This window comes from Loxodonta africana, chromosome 11 (genome assembly GCF_030014295.1).
Source record: "Loxodonta africana isolate mLoxAfr1 chromosome 11, mLoxAfr1.hap2, whole genome shotgun sequence".
In the NCBI taxonomy this organism is placed as follows: domain Eukaryota; kingdom Metazoa; phylum Chordata; class Mammalia; order Proboscidea; family Elephantidae; genus Loxodonta; species Loxodonta africana.
The window spans coordinates 86,960,061-86,979,875 of NC_087352.1; the positions used below are offsets into that span (position 1 = coordinate 86,960,061).

General features: G+C 40.9%; 1 protein-coding gene across 5 annotated transcripts in view; it reads right to left on the reverse strand.

Annotated features, from left to right (window-relative positions):
* Positions 1-15,894, reverse strand: part of RBBP8 (RB binding protein 8, endonuclease) — a 133,165-nt gene extending 117,271 nt beyond the window's left edge. For 3 of the 5 annotated variants that reach the window (XM_023543942.2, XM_010586820.3, XM_023543943.2), the window contains exons 1-2: positions 15,631-15,894; positions 12,710-12,918 (exon numbers count right to left, since the gene is read on the reverse strand). In XM_023543942.2, coding sequence (XP_023399710.2) covers positions 12,710-12,818 — 109 coding nt within the window. In that variant the 5' untranslated portion in view covers positions 12,819-12,918; positions 15,631-15,894. The remainder of the gene's footprint in view (positions 1-12,709; positions 12,919-15,630) is intronic. The other 2 variants (XM_010586818.3, XM_003406360.4) reach the window with 2 other exon arrangements.
* Positions 15,895-19,815: the final 3,921 nt, after the last annotated feature.

Below are 19,815 nucleotides of genomic sequence, written 5' to 3' on the forward strand. Positions count from 1 at the left end.
CGGGAAACGCCAGAAATTCAGGCTGGTTTCAGAAGAGGACGTGGAACCAGGGATATCATTGCTGATGTCAGATGGGTCCTGGCTGAAAGCAGAGAATACCAGAAGGATGTTTACCTGTGTTTTATTGACTATGCAAAGGCATTTGACTGTGTGGATCATAACAAACTATGGATAACACTGGGAAGAATGGGAATTCCAGAGCATGTAATTGTGCTCATGAGGAACCTTTACACAGATCAAGAGGCAGTTGTTCGGACACAACAAGGGGATACTGATTGGTTTAAAGTCAGTAAAGGTGTGTGTCAGGGTTGTATTCTTTCACCATACCTATTTAATCTATATGCTGAACAAATAATACAAGAAGCTGGACTATATGAAGAAGAACGGGGCATCAGGATTGGAGGAAGACTCATTAACAACCTGTGTTATGCAGATGACACAACCTTGCTTGCTGAAAGTGAAGAGGACTTGAAGCACTTACTAATGAAGATCAAAGACCACAGCCTTTAGTATGGATTACACCTCAACATAAAGAAAACAAAAATCCTCATAACTGGACCAAGGAGCAACATCATGACAAACAGAGAAAAGACTGAAATTGTCAAGGATTTCATTTTACTTGGATCCACAATCAACAGCCATGGAAGCAGCGGTTGAGAAATCAAAAGACACGTTGCATTGGGCAAATCTGCTGCAAAGGACCTCTTCAAAGTGTTGAAGAGCAAAGGTGTCACCCTGAAGACTAAGGTGCGCCTGACCCAAGCCATGGTATTTTCAATTGCATCATATGCATGTGAAAGCTGGACAATGAATACGGAAGACCGAAGAAGAGCTGACGCCTTTGAATTGCGGTGTTGGCGGAGAATATTGAATATACCACGGACTGCGAAAGAATGAACAAATCTGTCTTAGAAGAAGTACAACCAGAACGCTCCTTAGAAACAAGGATGGCAAGACTGCGTCTTACATACTTCAGACATGTTGTCAGGAGGGATCAGTCCCTGGAGAAGGACATCATGCTTGGCAGAGTACAGGGCCAGCAGAAAAGAGGAAGACAAGACCCTCAACGAGGTGGATTGACACAGTAGCTGCAACAATGAGCTCAAGCATAACAACGATTGTAAGGATGGCACAGGACCGGGCAGCGTTTCGTTCTGTTGTACATAGGGTTGCTATGAGTTGGAGCCGACTCAACGGCACCTGACAACAAGTTTACAGTTCAAATTAGTCCCTCATACAAGGATTTATACACACATTGTTATGTAACCGTAGTTGCTCTCCCTATAATGTGACAGCACACTCCTCCTTTCCACCTCAGACTTCCCGTGTTCATTCAAGCAGCTGCTGTCCTATTTTGCCTTCTCATCTATCTCCTGACACAAGGTGCCCATTTAGTGTCACTTATCTACTTGAGCTAAGAAGAACTCTCTTCATGAGTACCATTTTTATGTCTTATACTCCAGTCTAGTCTTTGTCGCAAGAGTTGGTTTTGGGAACAGTTTCCGTTCTGGGCTAACAAAGAGTCTGGGGGCCATGTCTTCCAGAGTCCCTCCAGTCTCAGTCAGACCATTAACTCTGGTTTTTTTTACTAGAATTTCATTTCTGCACCCCACTTTTCTTCAGCTCTGTCAGGGACTCTCTGTGTGTTCCCTGTCAGGATGGTTGCTGGTGGTAGCCAGCATCATCTAGTTCTTCTGGTCTCAGGTTGATGGAGTCTCTTGTTTATGTGGCCCTTTCTGTTTCTTGGGTTCGTATTTTCCTTGTGTCTTTGGTGTTCTTCATTCTCCTTTGCTCCAGGTGGGTTGGGACCAATTGATGTATCTCAGATGGCAGCTCGCTAGCTTTTTAGACCACTCACAAAAATGGGATGCAGAACATTCTTTTTCTTAAATTTTTTTGTACCATCCATACGTTTTTTTTTATTATTGTATTAGATGGTTTACAAAACAAACTAGTTTCTCATTGAACAGTATGCATATTCTTTATTACATTGGTTAACAACCCTATGACATGTCAACACTCTCCCTTCTCAACCTTGTATTCCCTATTACCAGTTCCCTCCTGCCTTCTAGTTCTCTTCCCTGGGCTAATGTGCCCCTTTAGTCTCGTTTTGTTTTATGGCCTGTCCAATCTTTGGCTGAAGGGTGAACCTCAGGAGTAACTTCATTACTGAGCTGAAAGGGTGTCCATGAGCCATACTCTCAGGGTTTCTCCAGTCTCTGTCAGGTCGGCAAATCTGGTCTTTCTTTTTGAGTTAGAATTTGTTCTATATTTTTCTCCAGCTCTGTCAGGGACCCTTAATTGTGATCCCTGTCAGAGCAGTCAGTCATGGTAGCTGGGCACCATCTAGTTGTGCTGGACTCAGTCTGGTTGAGGCCATGGTAGATGCGGTCCATTAGTCCTCTGGAATAATCTCTCCCTTGTATCTTTAGTTTTCTTCATTCCTCCTAGCTCCTGAAAGGGTGAGACCAGTGGAGCATCCTGCATGGACACTCACAGGCTTTTAAGACCCCAGACGCTACTCACCAAAGTAAAATGTAGAACATCTTCTTTATAAACTATGTTACCCCAATTGAGCTAGATGTTCCCTGAGACCATGGTCCCCACAGACATTTTCTTAACAAACGTTATGCCAATTTACCTAGATGTCCCTGAAACCATGGTCCCGACTGTCACCCCTGCTACTCTGTCTTTCAAACTGTTTGCTTGTATTCAGGAAACTTCCTAGCTTTTGGTTTAGTCCAGTTGTGCTTGCTTCCCCTGTGCTGTGTGCTGTCCTGCCCTTCACCCAAGGTAATTTTTATCTACTATCTAGTTAGTGAATACCCTTCTCCCTTCCCACCTTCGTAACCATCAAAGAATGTTTTCTTCTGTGCTTAAATCTTTTCTTGAGTTCTAATAATAGCAGTCTCAGGAGATTTGCCCATCTGTGACTAATTTTACTCAGTATAATGCCTTCCAGATTCATCCATGTTATGAGATGTTTCACGGATTCATCGTGATTCTTTATCGCTATGTAGTATTCAATTGTGTGACTATACCATAATTTGTTTATCCATCCGTCCCTTGATGGGCACCTAGGTTGTTTTCATCTTTTTGCTATTGTGAACAGTGCTGCAATGAACACGGATGTGCATTATCTACTTGTGTGATGGCTCTTATTTCTCTAGGATATATTCCAAGAAGTGGAATTGACAGATCGTATGGTACTTTTATTTCTAGCTTTTTAAGGAAGCACCAAATTGATTTCCAAAGTGGTTGTATCATTTTACATTCCCACCAGCTGTAAGTGTTCCAGTCTCTCTACAACCTCTCCAACATGTATTATTTTGTGTTTTTTGAATTAATGCTAGCCCTGTTGGGGTGTGATGTTATCTTACTGTAGTTTTGATTTGCATTTCTCTAATGGTTAATGATCATGAGCATTTCCTGAATGTCTCCTTTGATGAAGTGCCTGTTCATATCCTTTGCCATTTTTTAATTAATTCTCTTTTTGTTGTTGAGGTTTTGCAATATCCTGCAGATTTCAGAAATTAGACACTGATTGGATTTGTTGTAGCCAAAAATTTTTTCCCAGTCTGTAGGTAATCTTTTTACTCTTTTGGTAAAGTCTTTGGATGAGCATAAGTGTTTGACTGTTAGGAGCACCCAGTTATCTGGTTTCACTTGTGGTGTTTGTGCATTGTTAGTAATGCTTTGTAAACTGTTTCTGCCATGTATTAGGGCTCCTAGCGTTGTTCCTATTTTTCCTTCCATGATCATCATCATTTTAGATTTTATATGTAGGCCTTTGATCCATTTTGAGATCTATGACACTTTTTAATCCCTCTTTTTCATTTTTTTTAAATAATACTTTATTGTCTTTTTAATAAAAGTTTACACAGCAGATCAGGATACTGGGTTCCCATTCAACAATTTTTATACAAATTGTTCAGTGACACTGGTTGCATTCTTCACAACGCATGAATAGTCTCATTATTTCCACTCTGGTTGTTCTGTTTCCAGTAATCTAGTTTCCCTGCCCTCTTACCTCCTTATTTTTGTTCTAAGGTAACTGTTAACTATTTCACCCAGGACTTTATTTTTTGACTCAATTTTTTTTTAATTAATTTTTATTGTGCTTCAAATGAAAGTTTACAAATTAAGTCAGTCTCTCATACAAAAATTTATATAAACCTTGCTATACACTCCTAATTGCTCTCCCCCTAATGAGGCAGCACACTCCCTCCTTCCCTCTACTCTCTCCTCATGTCCATTCAGGCAGCCTCTGGCCCCCTCTGCCCTCTCATCTCCCATCCAGACAGGAGATGCCAACACAGTCAAATGTGTCTACTTGATCCAAGAAGCCCATTCTTCACCAGTAACATTTTCCATCCCATATTCCAGTCCAATCCCTGTCTGAAGAGTTGGCCCCGGGAATGGTTCCTGTCTTGGGCTAACAGAAGGTCTGGGAACCATGACCTCTGGGGTCCTTCTAGTCCCAGTCTGACCATTAAGTCTGGTCTTTTTATGAGAATTTGGGGCCTGAATCCCATCGCTCTCCTGTGCCCTCAGGGGCTCTCCGTTGTGCTCCCTGTCAGGGCAGTCATCGGTTATGGCCAGGCACCATTTAGTTCTTCTGGTCTCAGGCTGATATAGCCTCTGGTTTATGTCTCTTAGGCTCATAGTTACCTTGTGTCTTTGGTGTTCTTCCTTGCTCCAAGTGGGTTGAGACCAATCGATGCATCTTCGATGGCTGCTTTCTAGCATTTAAGACCCCAGACACCACTCTCCAAAACGGGATGAGGAATGTTTTCTTAATAGCTTTTATTATGCCAATTGACTTAGATGTCCCCTGAAGCCATGGTCCCTAAACCCCAGCCCCTGCTTTGCTGGCCTCCAAAGCATTCAGTTTATTCAGGAAACTTCTTTGCTTTTAGTTTAGTCCAGTTGTGTTGACCTCTCCCGTACTGTGTTGCCTTTCCCTTGACCTAAAATCGTTCTTATCTACTATCTAGTGAAAACCCCTCTCTCTCCCTTCTTCCCTCTCTGCTCTCATAACCATCAAAAAATATTTTCTTCTCTGTTTAAACTATTTCTCCAGTTCTTATAATAGTGGTCTTATATAATATTTGTCCTTTTGCAACTAATTTCACTCAGCACAATGCCTTCCAGATTTCTCCACGTTATGAAATGTTTCACGGTTCACCATCGTTCTTCATCGATGTGTAGTATTCCATTGTGTGAATATACCATAATTTATTTACCCATTCATCTGTTGATGGGCACCTTGGTTGCTTCCAACTTTCTGCTATTGTGAACACTGCGGCAGTGACTGTTGGTGTGCACATATCTGTTCGTGTAAAGGCTCTTATTTCTCTAGGATATAGTCCAAGGAGTGGGATTGCTAGATCGTATGGAAGTTCTATTTCTAGTCTTTTAAGTAAGTGCCAAATCAATATCCAAAGTGGTTTTACCATTTTACTTTCCTGCCAGCAGTGTATAAGTGTTCCAATCTCTCCACAACCTCTCCATCATTTATTATTTTGTATTGTTTTGATTAACGCCAGCTTTGCTGGAGCTACATGGAATCTCATTGTAGTTTTGATTTGCATTTCTCTAATGGCTAATGATCGTGAGCACTTCCTCATGTATTTGTTAGCAGCGTGAATGTCTTCTTTAGTGAAGTGCCTGTTCATATCCTTTGTCCATTTTTTAATTGGGTTATTTTTTTGCAGTTGAGTTTTTGCAGTATCATGTAGATTTTAGAGATCAGGCGCTGATCAGAAATGTCATAGCTAAAAACTTCTTCCCAGTCTGTAGGTAGCCTTTTTACTCTTTTAGTGAAATCTTTGGATGAGCATAGGTGTTTGATTTTTAGGAGCTCCCAGTTACCTGGTTTGTCTTCTGCATTTTTAGTAATGTTTTGTATACTGTTTATGCCATGTATTTGGGCTCTAGCATCGTCCCTATTTTCTCTTCTGTGATCTTCATCGATTTAGATTTTATATTTCGGTCTTTGGTCCATTTTGAGATCTATGACATTTTTTAGTCCTTCTTTTTTGTTTTAATGTTGTCATCTTTTTATATATTGATGTCTGTTTCCCTATTTCCTGTGTTTTAGCTTTGATTTCTTTTTGTGACTTCTCTGAGTTTATATCTGGTTGCTCTGTCCTGTGTTCTAGTCTGGGGTTGCTACCTGATGTTGCTGATTTTCTAACCAGAGGACTCCCTTTAGTATTTCCTGTAATTTTGGTTTGGTTTTTGCAAATTCCCTAAATTTTTGTTTATCTGGAAATGCCCTAATTTCACCATCATATCTGAGAGACAGTTTGGCTGGATATATAACTCTTGGCTGGCAATTTTTTTCTTTCATGGCTTTATATACGTCATCCCACTTCCTTTTTGCCTGCACAGTTTCTGCTGAGTAGTCTAAGCTTAGTCTTACTGACTCTCCTTTGTAGATGACTTTTTGTTTATCCTTAGCTGCTCTTAAAATTCTCTCTTTATCTTTGGTTTGACAAGTTTCATTATAATATGTCTTGGTGACTTTCTTTCAGGATCTACCTTGTGTGGGTTTTGATGAGCATCCTGGATAGGTATCTTCTCATCTTTCATGATACCAGGGAAGTTTTTTGCCAACAAATCTTCAACAATTCTCTCTGTATTTTCTGTTTTCCCTTCTGTTTTGGTACTCCAATCACTTACAGGTTATTCCTCTTTATTGAGTCCCACATAATTCTTAAGGTTTCTTCATTTTTTAAATTTTTTTATCTGACTTTTCCTCAAATGAATTGGTGTCAAATGCTTTATCTTCAATCTCACTAATTCTGACTTCCACTGCCTCATTTCTGCTCTGTGATTTGCTACTGTGTTGTCTAATTCTGAAATGTTACTGTTAATCTTCTGGATTTCTGTTTGCTTTCTCTCTATGAATGCTTGTCATTCTGCTCTTCCATAATCTTCTTAAGTTCCTGTGTTGCTTTATCTGTGTGTTCCTTGGCTTGTTCTCCATTTTGCCTGATCTCCTTTCTAATCTCTTGCAGTGTTCTGTATATTAATCTTTTGCATTCTACCTCCAGCAATTCCAAGAATTTCTCTTCCTCCAAAAGATCTGTTTCAGGAGCTTGCTGATGCCATCATGGTTTGCCTCTTTACGTGATTTGATGTTGACTGTTGCCTCAAAACCATCAAGAAGTTATCACATTTATTTATTTTATGTCTGCTTACTGTGTCCTAGCTTCTTGTTTTGTTTCGTTTTGAATTGCCCAAATGGTCTGCTCATGTGAACTAATTTGGTTATCGGTGCCTTTGAAGCTCTAACGTTCTGTCACCAGGTGGTTAGATCTGTAACTAGGTATTATGAGCCCAGGAATCCGTTTACTTTTTTTGTATGGATCAGCTCATGTGTCCAGGTAGTCGTCACCAAGTGTGTGGTTCAGCCTTTCACCTACATTCCTAGATGGGCAAGGGTGACTGGAATAGGTATAAGTATCCGGCTGCAGTAAGGGGTCACATGCAGAGCAAGGCAGGGGGCTGATGGCTACCCAAGTGTCTGGGAGGAGAGTGTGTCCCTGTTCCCTAGAGCGCGCAGGTGGGTGAGTTTTGCAGCCAGATTATGGGCATCCAATGCTGTTGTAAGGACTAGGAGGAAGCACTTATTCTTGGACCCCTTCCACAGGTGGTAGGTGGTGTGGGTGCAGCCACCAGTACTCAGGTCCCTGATGTGGATAGGTCAGACCCTGCTTAATAGGCAGAGAGACGTCGAATGTCACGAACCTACCACTCCACCATACAGCTGATACAGTGAAGCTAGGTACTAAGTATATACCCTGTTATACTGTGCTAATGAGGGCATACACTGTTCAAATGGGCCCACACATGTCTATGCAGGGGTGAAAGGCATTCAAAGGCCATGGGCCCCTTATGTCTGTGCCTAGTTAAGGAGCTGTGCCTGCCCTGAGTTCCCAGCTTAGGGGAGCTGGCAGATTATCTTTTCCTGTTTGTTAATTCGTTCCCTCTCCAAGGCTGGGAGAATAGCTCATGGTGCGTGACAACTCCTACTTCTGGCCCAGGGGAAGTGGCAACAGATGGAAAAAGCCCGGACCCAGTGCAGGGCAGGGAGGGAGCAGGTGATGGGAGAGAGGTTCTTCCCAAATGGGGTGTTTTTCCAATCTTTGCAGTAGATTAGATGGATATACTTATCTTTTGACAATTGAGCACTGCTTTTCACTGGTTCTTCTTCACTGGTTCTGGAGGCTTGAGTAGACTCTCTGTTGCTCGGTCTCTCCCAATGTGGAAAACTCATCCCAAATGCCACTGGTTGCCTCACTGGGCATGCCAGGCAATCCGGCCTGCAGGGTGCTGGTTCCCACTGGGACAGATCTGGCAACCCCTTGCTGCTTCTGAACCATCTCTCCTTCCCCCTGCTATTCAGTCCAATTCCTAAACTTTGTCTTTGATGTTCAGAGCTCCTAGAATGTCATATATGATTTATTCCCTTGTTTTTTGGGGTCTTTGTTGTAAGAGGGATCACCGGAAGCATCTGACTGCTCTGCCACCTTGGCCCTGCCAGAACAGAATTTCTAATTCTCATGGAGTCTAGACTTTCTAAAGCCATGGAGGCTGGATGAACCCCTGAAACTACTGCCCTGAGATAATCTTTAAACCTTAAACCAAAAATATTTCCTGATGTCATCTTAAAGCTGAACAATAGTTTAACTAGTAAAAAATATCTGTCTTGATCATTATGCTCTTTTTGAGAACTACGTATATGGGATCAAATTGACAACAGCAACTGGAATATATGATTGGAACCTTAGGGGACATTGAGTTCCTGTCAATGCGGGAGGAACAACTCAGAAAAAAAGGTAAGAACAGTTGTACAACTTGAATGTAATCAATGCCACTAAATTGTACATGCAGAAACTACTGAATTCGTGTATGTTTTGCAGTATATATTCTCAACAACAACCACAAAATAAGTAAAGCTTACAAAGAAAAAAAAAGAATGGGAATAAAAAAATGGACAATAGCTTAGCTTAAGTAGTAACGAATGTCTGGGTTGATCATTACGCTCTTTTAAGATCTACCTGTGTGGTATCAAAATGACAACAGCAACTCAAAAGATTAGATGGGAACCTTAGGGGTAGTGAGTTTACGTTAATGGGGGAGGAACCACTCAGAAAAGGAAGGTGAGAATGCGTGCACAGCTGGAAGAATGCAATCAGTATCACTGTAGAAACTTGAAATGGTGCATGTCTTGCTATGCATATTCTCAACAATATTAAATTATTTTTTTAAAAGTGGTTACCTGTTTGCTTATAAATGATAACTTTTCACTCTTTACTTTGTTTTGACTTTTCTAGAAAAAACCATTAAGTTTAAAAAAAAAACAATGAATAAAACAATAATAACCCCATCGATATCTGGATTCCTAATACTACTGCACTCTGACTGCACCAGTAATTATCAACACATCTTGACTGCATGTTTGATCAATTTCAGACTGCAGAAGTTGGTAAAAATCTTCAATTTCTTCATCTTTGGCCTTAGTAGCTGGTGTGTAAATTTGAACAATAGTCCCATCAACGGGTCTCCTGTGTAGGCGTATGGATAATATCCTATCACTTACAGAGTTGTACTTCAGAACAGACGTTGAAATATTCTTTTTGACAATGAATGTGATCTCATTCCTCTTCAATGTGTCATTCCTGGCACAGCAGACCATATGACTGTCTGATTCAAAATGGCCAATACCAGTCCATTCCAGCTCACTAATGCCTAGGACATCAATCTTCATGCATTCCATTTCATTTCTGATGACTTCCAACTTTCCTACATTCATACTTCGTACATTCCATGATCTAATTATTAATGGATGTTTGCAGCTGTTTCTTCTCATTTTGAATCATGCCACATCAGCAAATGAATGTCCCGAAAGCTTAACTCCATCCACGTCATTAAGGTCGACTCTACTTTGAGAAGGCAGCTCTTTCCCAACTGTATTTTGAGTGCCTTCCAACCTGAGGGGCTCACCTTTTGGCACTATATCAGACGTTGTTCCGCTGTTATTCATACGGTTTCACTGGCTAATTTTTTTTCAGAAGTAGACTGCCAGGTTCTCCTTCCTAGTCTGTCTTGGACTGGAAGCTCCGCTGAAACCTGTTCACCAAGGGTGACCCTGCTTCCAGGATCACAGCAATATACGAGCACCACAGTACAACCAGCTGATGGCTATGTGATGCATCAGCAGGCCTTTTATGCTGGAAAAGGACTTTAATGGAGGCATGGACCAGTATAATCTATTAAGAATGAGTATAGTAGAGCAGTAAAAGGGTCCAGGTAAAGGAGTAGTTAAACTCCAACCTTTCAGAATGAAAAAATTAAAGACAGTTTTGAATGTTTACCTCAGCTAGTGATTCAAAAACTACAAGGTGGAGAGTAAGAAATTTTAAGATTTCTTAACCAATTAAATTTTCTCATATTTGTCATTTTGGCCATCCCCTTTCTGTTGCCTAATAGAGATTAGCAGTAAAAAAAAAAAAAAAAAACTAAAAGGAATAATAAAAAGTAGCCACTATGTAAAGCCTCTGTTAAAACTTTTCTATAGTATCCCATTGTATATAGCTGAGTTGCTCCACGGCAGGCAACGATAATATATTAAGTTGATGCTTAGAACGAGTTAGAACTAACACACATATATTGCTTACTACGTGTCAAGACACTATTCCAAATGTTTTCCATGTTAACCTATTTAGTACAATATGAGATTGGTATTATTAGCTTCTCCATTTTATAAATGAGGACACTGAGACACTGTAAAGTTAAGTAACAAGGTCACCACCTGTATTCAAGTTGCAGAAATGGCTTTCAAATACCGGTAATCTAGATCCAGAGCTCACGACCTTAACCACTACAACACATGGCCTCTTTCTCAATACAGCACTGCTTACATCAATTCCTAATCATTGGAAGTAAGCACCCAATGCAAAAATTTTAGACTTAAAGACCAGACATGACGACAATGTCCTTAGCGTAGCACTTACCAACTTATACAGTCTGGACAGGTCTATCTTTCTGACACCATCTCCTAGCCACCCCTGCCACCACAAGCTCCCATTACCCACCCCAATCCCTCTATTAAAGCTATACCAAGTTCTTATCTCCAAACCTATGCACATGTTGTTTATTCTCTTTACTCAGAATATTCCCTCTCTTCCCACCCACCATATTATTTGTCTGGCTAATGAGACTTAATAGAATTGTAAAGCCTGGCCTGACAGCAAGCCACAGAGACACACACACCTGGTTCTTCCTTCATGTTTCTAGGTAATACACTGCATTACAATTCTAGACTAGAAATTCTCTTAAAAATAAGATTATATATGATTTATTCTTATGCACAAGGTTTGACACATAGTTGTTTTTGTTGTTAGTTGTTGTCGAGTTGATTCCAACTCATGGCAACCCCATGTGTTACAGAGCACAACTGCTCTGTAGGGTTGTCAAGGCTGTGATCTTTCAGAAGCAGATCACCAGGCCTGTCCTCCAAGGAGCGTCTGGGTTTGAACTGCCAACTTTTTGGTTAGTAGTCCAGTACAAACTGTTTGTACCACCCAAGCACCTAATTGCCCAAAAAACATTTCTTAAACTAGTGCCTCTACGTAAACTGGGGCTTGTAAGAAAATTACTTCTGGGGTTCACGTTTCAGAACTCATTAATTAATGATGAGGCTATTATCATGACGTTTTGCCAGAAACTAAATTTTCCACGGGAAAGCTCCAACACAGACCCACATACTATACCTCGGACTCAGGTAGATCATGTTTTAACGGCACTCCGGTGTAACGTTAAAGCTATAAAGCACTTTACTATTAAACCTATGGTTGCAACAGGTAACCAAGAAAACAAATATAACATGAAGCATTCCCCACACATGGAAAAACTATGTTATGTTAATATCACAGAATTAGATAAAGCATATTAAAAATTAGTATCAAACCTTGAGCTTAGCTTTATAGAAAGCTTCTTTATATGGAGTATATTTTAACACAATATATACTCCTCCCAAGCACAACTGCTCAATCCTCTTTCTACCCAAAGCACTTTATACAAACCTTTTAGCTCCTATTTTATTGTACTGTAATTATATTTACATGACTCTATCTCTGTTAGACTGCAGGCTCTTTGAAGGTAAACTGTCATTCACCTTTGTATTTCAATGCTTAACAGCAAACAGTATTCCAATGGGTTGTTAAATGACTTAAGTAGAGTACGTCTATAAATAATCCTGTGAATAAACGCCCATTTTTCTGAAGAAAATTAAGTTTAGAGGTTAAGTGACTTGGCTGAGATCACAGAGCAAGTAGGTGAATAAAATCAGAACTAAAATCCAGGTCTTCGGACACCAATTTTTATACCTTTTCCACTACGCTTTTTTTTTTAATACATATTACCACAAGTAAGTAACTACAAATTGTGCAAGAACTATGTGCTGTAGTAATTGCCAACAGCTGAAAAATCACAACTCAACCGTAAAAATGAAACACAAAAAAATTTCAGTAATAAAGGTCACACAATGATCAGCTCTTCGAACTTAGTCATTTCTCACTTCTATAAAGACATAAAACTACTGCACAAAGTTAGTTATTACTATAGTTATTACTACAAGTCTCAAAAAAATATAGTATGAATACTTCTCAAATCAGTATTTGAGAAAAGTTTTTACCTTGAACCTCTTTATCATGGTACTCCTTTAGTTTTGCCCAAAGTTCCTTAAAGTCATTAGATACATCTGCAGAATTAGGGCTTCCACAACTGCTTCCAGAGATGTTCATCTTGCTGAATATGCTTCACGCTTCTCTTTGCCTAATGATTTATGACTCTTTCTGTTACATTATGTAAGCATGAAGTTGTCTTTGGAGACAGCTGAAATGCCTGAAACAACAGATCACAACACAAATAAATTTTGCATTTATTTTTATGTGATTTACAGTCATAGAAGAAACACACGTCCACTTGAAACTGAAAATGTGTGTGGGGGGGGGTGTGAGGAAAGAAGATGATTAAGATGAGAAAAGCCCTGATTTCAGTAATTTGGCCTTTGTTGTTGCTAGGTGCCGTCAACTCATAGCTACCCCATGTGACAGACGAGACAGAACAGCCCTGTGGGGTGGGTTCAAACCGCCAACCTTTTGGTTATCAGCCTAGGGCTTAACCGTTGAGCCACCAGGGCTCCTTATTTGGTCTTAGTTAAACTAAATTTTCGGGTAAATTTTATCTTATTCCTCCTAGAAAGAAGCCATTACCTAAAATGATGCTAAACCGAAAAACCTTTGCCATGGGGTCGATTTAACTTACAGTGACCCTATAGGACAGAGTAGAGCTGCCCCATAGGGATTCCAAGGCTGTAAATCATTATGGAAGCAGACTGCTACATCTTTCTCCCACGAAGCACTTGGTGGGTTCGAACCACCAACCTTTTGGTTACCAGCCGAGGGATTACCCATTGAGCCATCAGGGTTCTTGTTAAATTGAAGGATTCTATTAATGAATGGTTCTTAATCATCCATGGTCAGTATTCATTTCACATTATAAAAAATGTATTGTTTTATTTTTGGATTGATGTAGGGTGCAACAACATATCAAACCCCAAACCAGAAAAACACCCTGAAATATTCCTGACTTAAAAAGTACTCAGGAGCCCTGGTGGCACAGTGGCTAAAGAATCCACTTCTAACTGAAAGGTCAGCAATTCGAAACCACCAGCTGCTCCTCAGGTGAAGGATGTGGCAGTCTGCTTTTTGTTGAGATTTACAGCCTTGGAAATTGTGTTAGTTATGTAGGGCTGCTATAACAGAAACACCACAAGTGGATGGCTTTAGCAAAGATAAGTTTAGTTTCTCCCAGTAAAGCAGACTAAAAGTTCAAATGGAGGGTGTCAGTTCCAGGGGAAGGCCTTCTCTGTCTGCCTTCTCATCAATCTTCCCCCAGACTTGGAGCTTCTGTGTGCAGGGACCCCAGGTCCAAAGTATGCACTCTGCTCCTGGCACTGCTTTCTTGGTGGTATGAGGTCCCCTGTCTCTCTGCTTACTTCTCTCTTTTCTATCTGAAGAGACTGCATCAAGACACAATCCAATCCTGTAGGTTCAGTCCTGCCTCACTAACACAACTGCCTCCCATCCTCCCTCATTAACGTCACAGACGCAGGATTTACAACGTATAGGAAAATAATACAATACCAGGAATCATGGCCCAGCCCAACTGATACACACATTTTTGGGGGGTCATAATTCAATCCATGACAGAAATCTTCTGGGGTCGCTATGGGTCAAAATCGACTCAACAGCAGTGGGTTTGGTTTTCTGTTTTTTTTTTTTAAACAAGTACTCACAAACATAAAGACACATAAATTATAAGAGAGTAAGGCAGATCATTTAAGTATCAGCACACGTGAGAAGCTGTATAGCTTTCTCATAAGAAGGGAAGTTGGTGAGCAATATACAGATACAGGTAAGATTTATGAATATAAAACATTTAATATTTACAGGAATAAGGCCATTAGGGTAAAGCTACTTTGTCTCAGAGTAAAGGTAAATGATTAAGTTATTATTACTCCTGCAGCCACTGAAGGTAGCAACAGGCTATTAAGTGCAAATTGAGTAGTAAATATTTAAATATGTTCTTGAACTGAAGCCATTAACTACAGGCCATGCTACCACTAAAAAAGTAAAATGATTAACAAGTCTACTTAAACTTCGCACCTGGTTTATTAGTCAATGCCTTACCACTACTAACAAGTGCCCAAACTGACTTGTTTCTCGATATCGATTTCTTGAGGTCCCTGAGGAAGACTAAAATAAGCAATGACATTTCTAAAGACAGCACGATTATGTGTGAAAACCTACCATCCAGTCAATTTTGACTCATGGAGACCCTACAGGACAGAGTAAGATTGCCCCATAGCTGCTAGTGGATTCGAACTGCTGACCTTTTGGTGAAGCTACCTGGTAAACTGCAAAGCATTACAGAAATATTAAAAATACATTCTTATTAAGCTTTTCAAATATTTAGATCAGGTACTTCTCCAGGCAATGAAAACGGAACATGCACTGAATTTTAGATAATATCAGGGAACAGCCGTTAATTTTCTTGGTTATGATAATGGTATGGTTAAGTTAAAATTTTAAAAAAGTCCTATCTATAAAAGAGCTATAATGCTGAGGTGTTTACAAGTAAACTGACACGAAAGGTACTTCAGTGAAAACAAATGAAAGATCTGTTGCCAGTCACAGCACAAGTCGAGTCACACAAGGGTCCAAGACAAACTGCTGGGGGAGTGAATGTGGAAGCCCTGGTCGCAGGACCCTCATCCATCACCTCTCACCAGCGCCGGCAGCTTTCGCGGCTGAACCTCACGAAAACGCTCGGCAGAGAAAAGCGTGACTGACGCGGGCGGGGTCGGCGCATGCGCGAGGCAGGCTCGGCGCTGGGAGGCTCTTCTTCAAGCCGCGCGGGAGACGAAGGGAGCAGAATGGAAAGCGAGCTCGTCCTCCCTCTGGCCCATTGTATTAGTACAGCCTGGCCCCAGCCTACTTCCTCAGACGCAGCCCGGGAACCCTGCGGCCACCGCCACCCCGGGAGCCAAACCTGGTCGCTTAGCGCGCGCTCTTCAGTCCCAACCGGAAGCAGCGCCACGATCTAGCGCTTCGGGCTGGGGGAAAGAGGTTCTCCTACTCACAGCTTCCAAGATTGCCTGGAGATTCCCAAAAGCCCCGACGAGGAAGCGGACACTCTCTAGACTGTGAACTCACAGCTGCTCGCTTCTCTTTCACCCCTTTCCTCCACCACACAGCCAATCGCCGGGCGGGAAACCGGCCCCTCAGGGCAGCCCGCGCTTTTCCGGGGGAGGGGGAAGGTCAGGCGGCCTGGCCCGCCCCGCCGGGAGCCCGCGTGACGTCACGCGGGAGTTCCCGCGACGTCACGCCCCTTCCTCCTGCAGCCTAGCGAGGCAGCGCCCCTCAAGACCCCCGCGCTGTGGAGAGGGCGAAGACTGGGAGCGGTGGGACGCCCCGGCCACCGCCAGAGCGTGTTTGAGATGCCCTGGGGAAAACTCAAAGCCGTTGTGTCCGGAGATCTTCAAGTCCTCCGTGTGTGCGAAAGTTAGCCGAACAGGCAGAGCGTGTATGCGTGACATCTTCCACATGGAAAGTTAAAATTAACTGATGTGAGATTGTACACGGATCGTCTCAAGTAGTGTTCTGCCTTGTAGTTATTACCGACAGTTCAGTGATGTGACCTGACAAGACCGGGTGGTATAGCAAAAGGATGCATATCTTTGCTGAGGTTAAATTGACTGTTTCTCGTGAACCTGAAAGGAGAAGGAATCAGAAGTGACCAGCATTGTTTATCGGACAACATGCTATTAGGTCATTTTTTTTTTTTTTTGAACCGGCGTTTCCTGTAGCTGTTCATGATTTTCAAACTGATAGTATGTTTTCCTATTTATCTTAATTTCTAAAAGAAGCGTTTTTGGACCATGGGAATTTTACCAATGAAGTTGAAGAAAATAAAGTAGACTAGGATCGCAATATCTTTTAAACAAGTCCAGAATTTTTGTATAATACTTCAAAATCTTGGGAAGAGAACAGGAAATACTATAAACTTTTAGAAATTAGGTAGTATTTAGCAAATAATAAATACGAAGCGTAAAGGTAGTTTTTCCATTCGTTGCATACGTTGGTGGATGAGTATTGTATTTACTCCTTGATCTTGGACTTAACAGGACCTTTATATACCATTCTAGTACTGCCCTAGGGAAGTTGGTATCTTTATAGAGGAGTTTTGAACCTTCATTATCCTGTTAGAGTAACTATCATTCACATCTAAATTTGATAAGACTTCATAAAACTTTTTAAAGAAAATGGATGAAAAGCCGTCTTTGCCATTTTTAATACAACATAGGAGTTATAATTGGCAGAATGAAACTTTTTGTAAGTTTTTTAATGGAAGAGGAGAGCTTTCTTATAAATGGAAAGAACCCAGACATAACCAGTTGCCATGTAACAGCACATTGAAAGAACAGTATGTTTGTGGTGTAAAGAAAAACTGTTGTAGCCCAATGACCTAACCTGTTCCTCTGGCTTCTGCCAGCAGCTCCACTGTCCAATCCCTTTTTGCAATTCAGATCAAAAGAATTATCCTTGACACCTTGTCTCTTAACCTCCCATATTCCAATCCATCAAACCAAACCAAACCTGTTGCTGTTGAGTCGATTCCGACTCATAGTGACCTTATAGGACAGAGTAGAACTGCCCCGTAGGGTTTCCAAGGCTGTAAATTTTCACGGAAGCAGACTGCCACATCTTTTGCTGGTGGATTCAAACCACTGACCTTTAGGTTAGCCACTGAGTGCTTTAACACTGTGCTACAAGGGCTTCTTCAGTTCATCAGAAGTCCTGTCAATTTTAATTACCAAATATCTCCCAGATGCATCCCTTTCTCTCCATCACCACCACAATCCAAGATACCATTATCTCTTACCTAGTTTAAAAACCAAGCCAAACCCATTGCCATCAAGTCAGTTCTGACTGTACTGCTAGTTTATTTTTCATATTCACCCAACCAACCGTGCCACCTAAGCCTTTCTTTTCACTATGTTCAGAAAAAAATTTCTAATTCATGTATATATTTAACTTTAAGTTGTATGCATATATTGCTGAAAGATGGTATATAATCTAATGAGTAAGTTATAGGCTTTTGAGCCAGACTCTAGTATTTCCCATATAAGAGACATGGGCTAGTTACTCATTTTCCTACCTGTAAAATAAGGATAATAATAGTATAAATCTCACACGGTTATGAAGATCAAATGAGTTAATACATGTTACTGCTCAGCATAGTGGTCAGATGCATGGTACGTATTCAATAAATGCCATTTGTTATTAGTACTGAACTAGTAGACTATGAACATCGTAACACATTTTTAAAGGATGAGAAAAAAGAATAGAAATCTAATATCTTCTCCTCCCACATTGAATTGTGCCCACTTTGAGAAAATTTCTCTACACTGTAGCTTCTGTAATTTTGAAAGTAAGTCTGATAAGGTCACTCTACTGCGTAAAACCTTTCAGTGGCTTTAAAGAAAGCCTCTTTGAACTCCTCTACTACCTCTCCAGGTTCATTTTCAACCATACTCTACCCTCTGGCCTTTCTGGCTTTTTTTTTTTTTTAGTGTCTTGAGAGTTACAATCTCCCAGCCGAAAGGGCCTTTATATGCTGTTTCCTCTTCCTGGAATTCTTGTCCAAACCCATTGCCACTCTTTGCCTAACCCACTGCTGTCAAACCCACTGGCGTCCAGTCGATTCCTATTTATAGTGACCTCGTGGTGTTTCCGAGGTCGTCAGTTTCTGCAGAAGCAGAGTTCCACATCTTTCTCCTTCAAAGCTGCTGGTGGTTTCAAACTGCTGACCTTTTGGTTCACAGTTGAGCGCTTTAACCACTGCACCACCAGGGCTTCTTGCCCTTTGCCTAGCTAATTATTAATCATCCTTTTATCTTGCTTTTATGATCTCTTTTGTTAGATGATCTTATAGTATCGTATAACTCCCCATCTTATACTGATCACAGTTTTAATTCTTGATTTGTCTCCCCATTAGTTTCTTGAAGTAAAAAACCATGTCTTCTTCATCATTTTATCTCCAGAAACTTAACTTAGTGCCTGCCACAGAGTCAGTAGTCTGGATAAATGACTGAATGAAGCATCTCTCACTGGATTCCTGTATTTTATGTTAGTGGAAGCCTTTGGGTATATTAAAAATTCTTAGATCATCTTTATGAGGTTTTATAATGGTCACCTTAACAGTAGGAATGGTAGACGTACTAACAGATATTTGCCCCCAAATGTAGCTTTGAGACCCAGTCTCCAAGGATCTGCTGAGGAAACTTCTTTTCACAGAGAAGCATCACTCTTTGTGATACTTGTATTCCCATATTTTATAACTTAAAATAATGCTTCCCAAACTTTTTCAATCATGGCATACTTAGAACATGAATATCATGGCTTGTGATAAAAGGACAGGCCGCTTCCAGCTCCAACCACCTCACGCCCAGTGCTTGGGATTTTAAGTCTTAGCACATGGGTAACCCATTTGAAATCCTGGTTAGAATGTTGGATTTAAAAATTATGTGGTAGCAGTAAAACTGTAAGATTCTTTAAACTGTAGAGTTTTGGAATTCATGTAGATTTTAAAATCATCTAACTCAAGCTGTTTTAAAAATGAAATTGTTGATTCTACAATCTATGCTTAATTCCTACAACTGAGCAGCTTAGTGTTGTGAGGGGAAAAATCACATAGCAGGTTAGACTGATATGACTAAAATTACATGGTGTCAGACCTAATGTAAAATGTAAGGCATCCGTTAATCCTTAAAATTGTCTTTGTTCAGCTCCTTCTCCTATTTCCTCTCGCCTCTTCCAAAACTTCATTATTGTCTTCAAGCCTCTATAGCTTTCTCTGCAGACCACCTAGCCTCCTCATTAAAAAAGACAATTGGGCTCAACAGGTGTTATTCTCCTAAGCTTCCCTTTCCCTTTCTCAACTTGGAAACCCTGGTGGCATAGTGATTAAGAGCTACAGCTGCTAACCAAAAGGTCAGCAGTTTGAATCCACCAGGCACTCCTTGGCTACTCTATGGGGCAGTTCTACTCTGTCCTGTAGGGTCGCTATGAGTCAGGATTGACTTGATGGCAGCAGGTTATCTTGTTCCTGCCCTCAAGGAGAATGCTTTCAATCTCTGTCCGTTGAGAATACTGTTGGCTGTTGGTCTTGCAT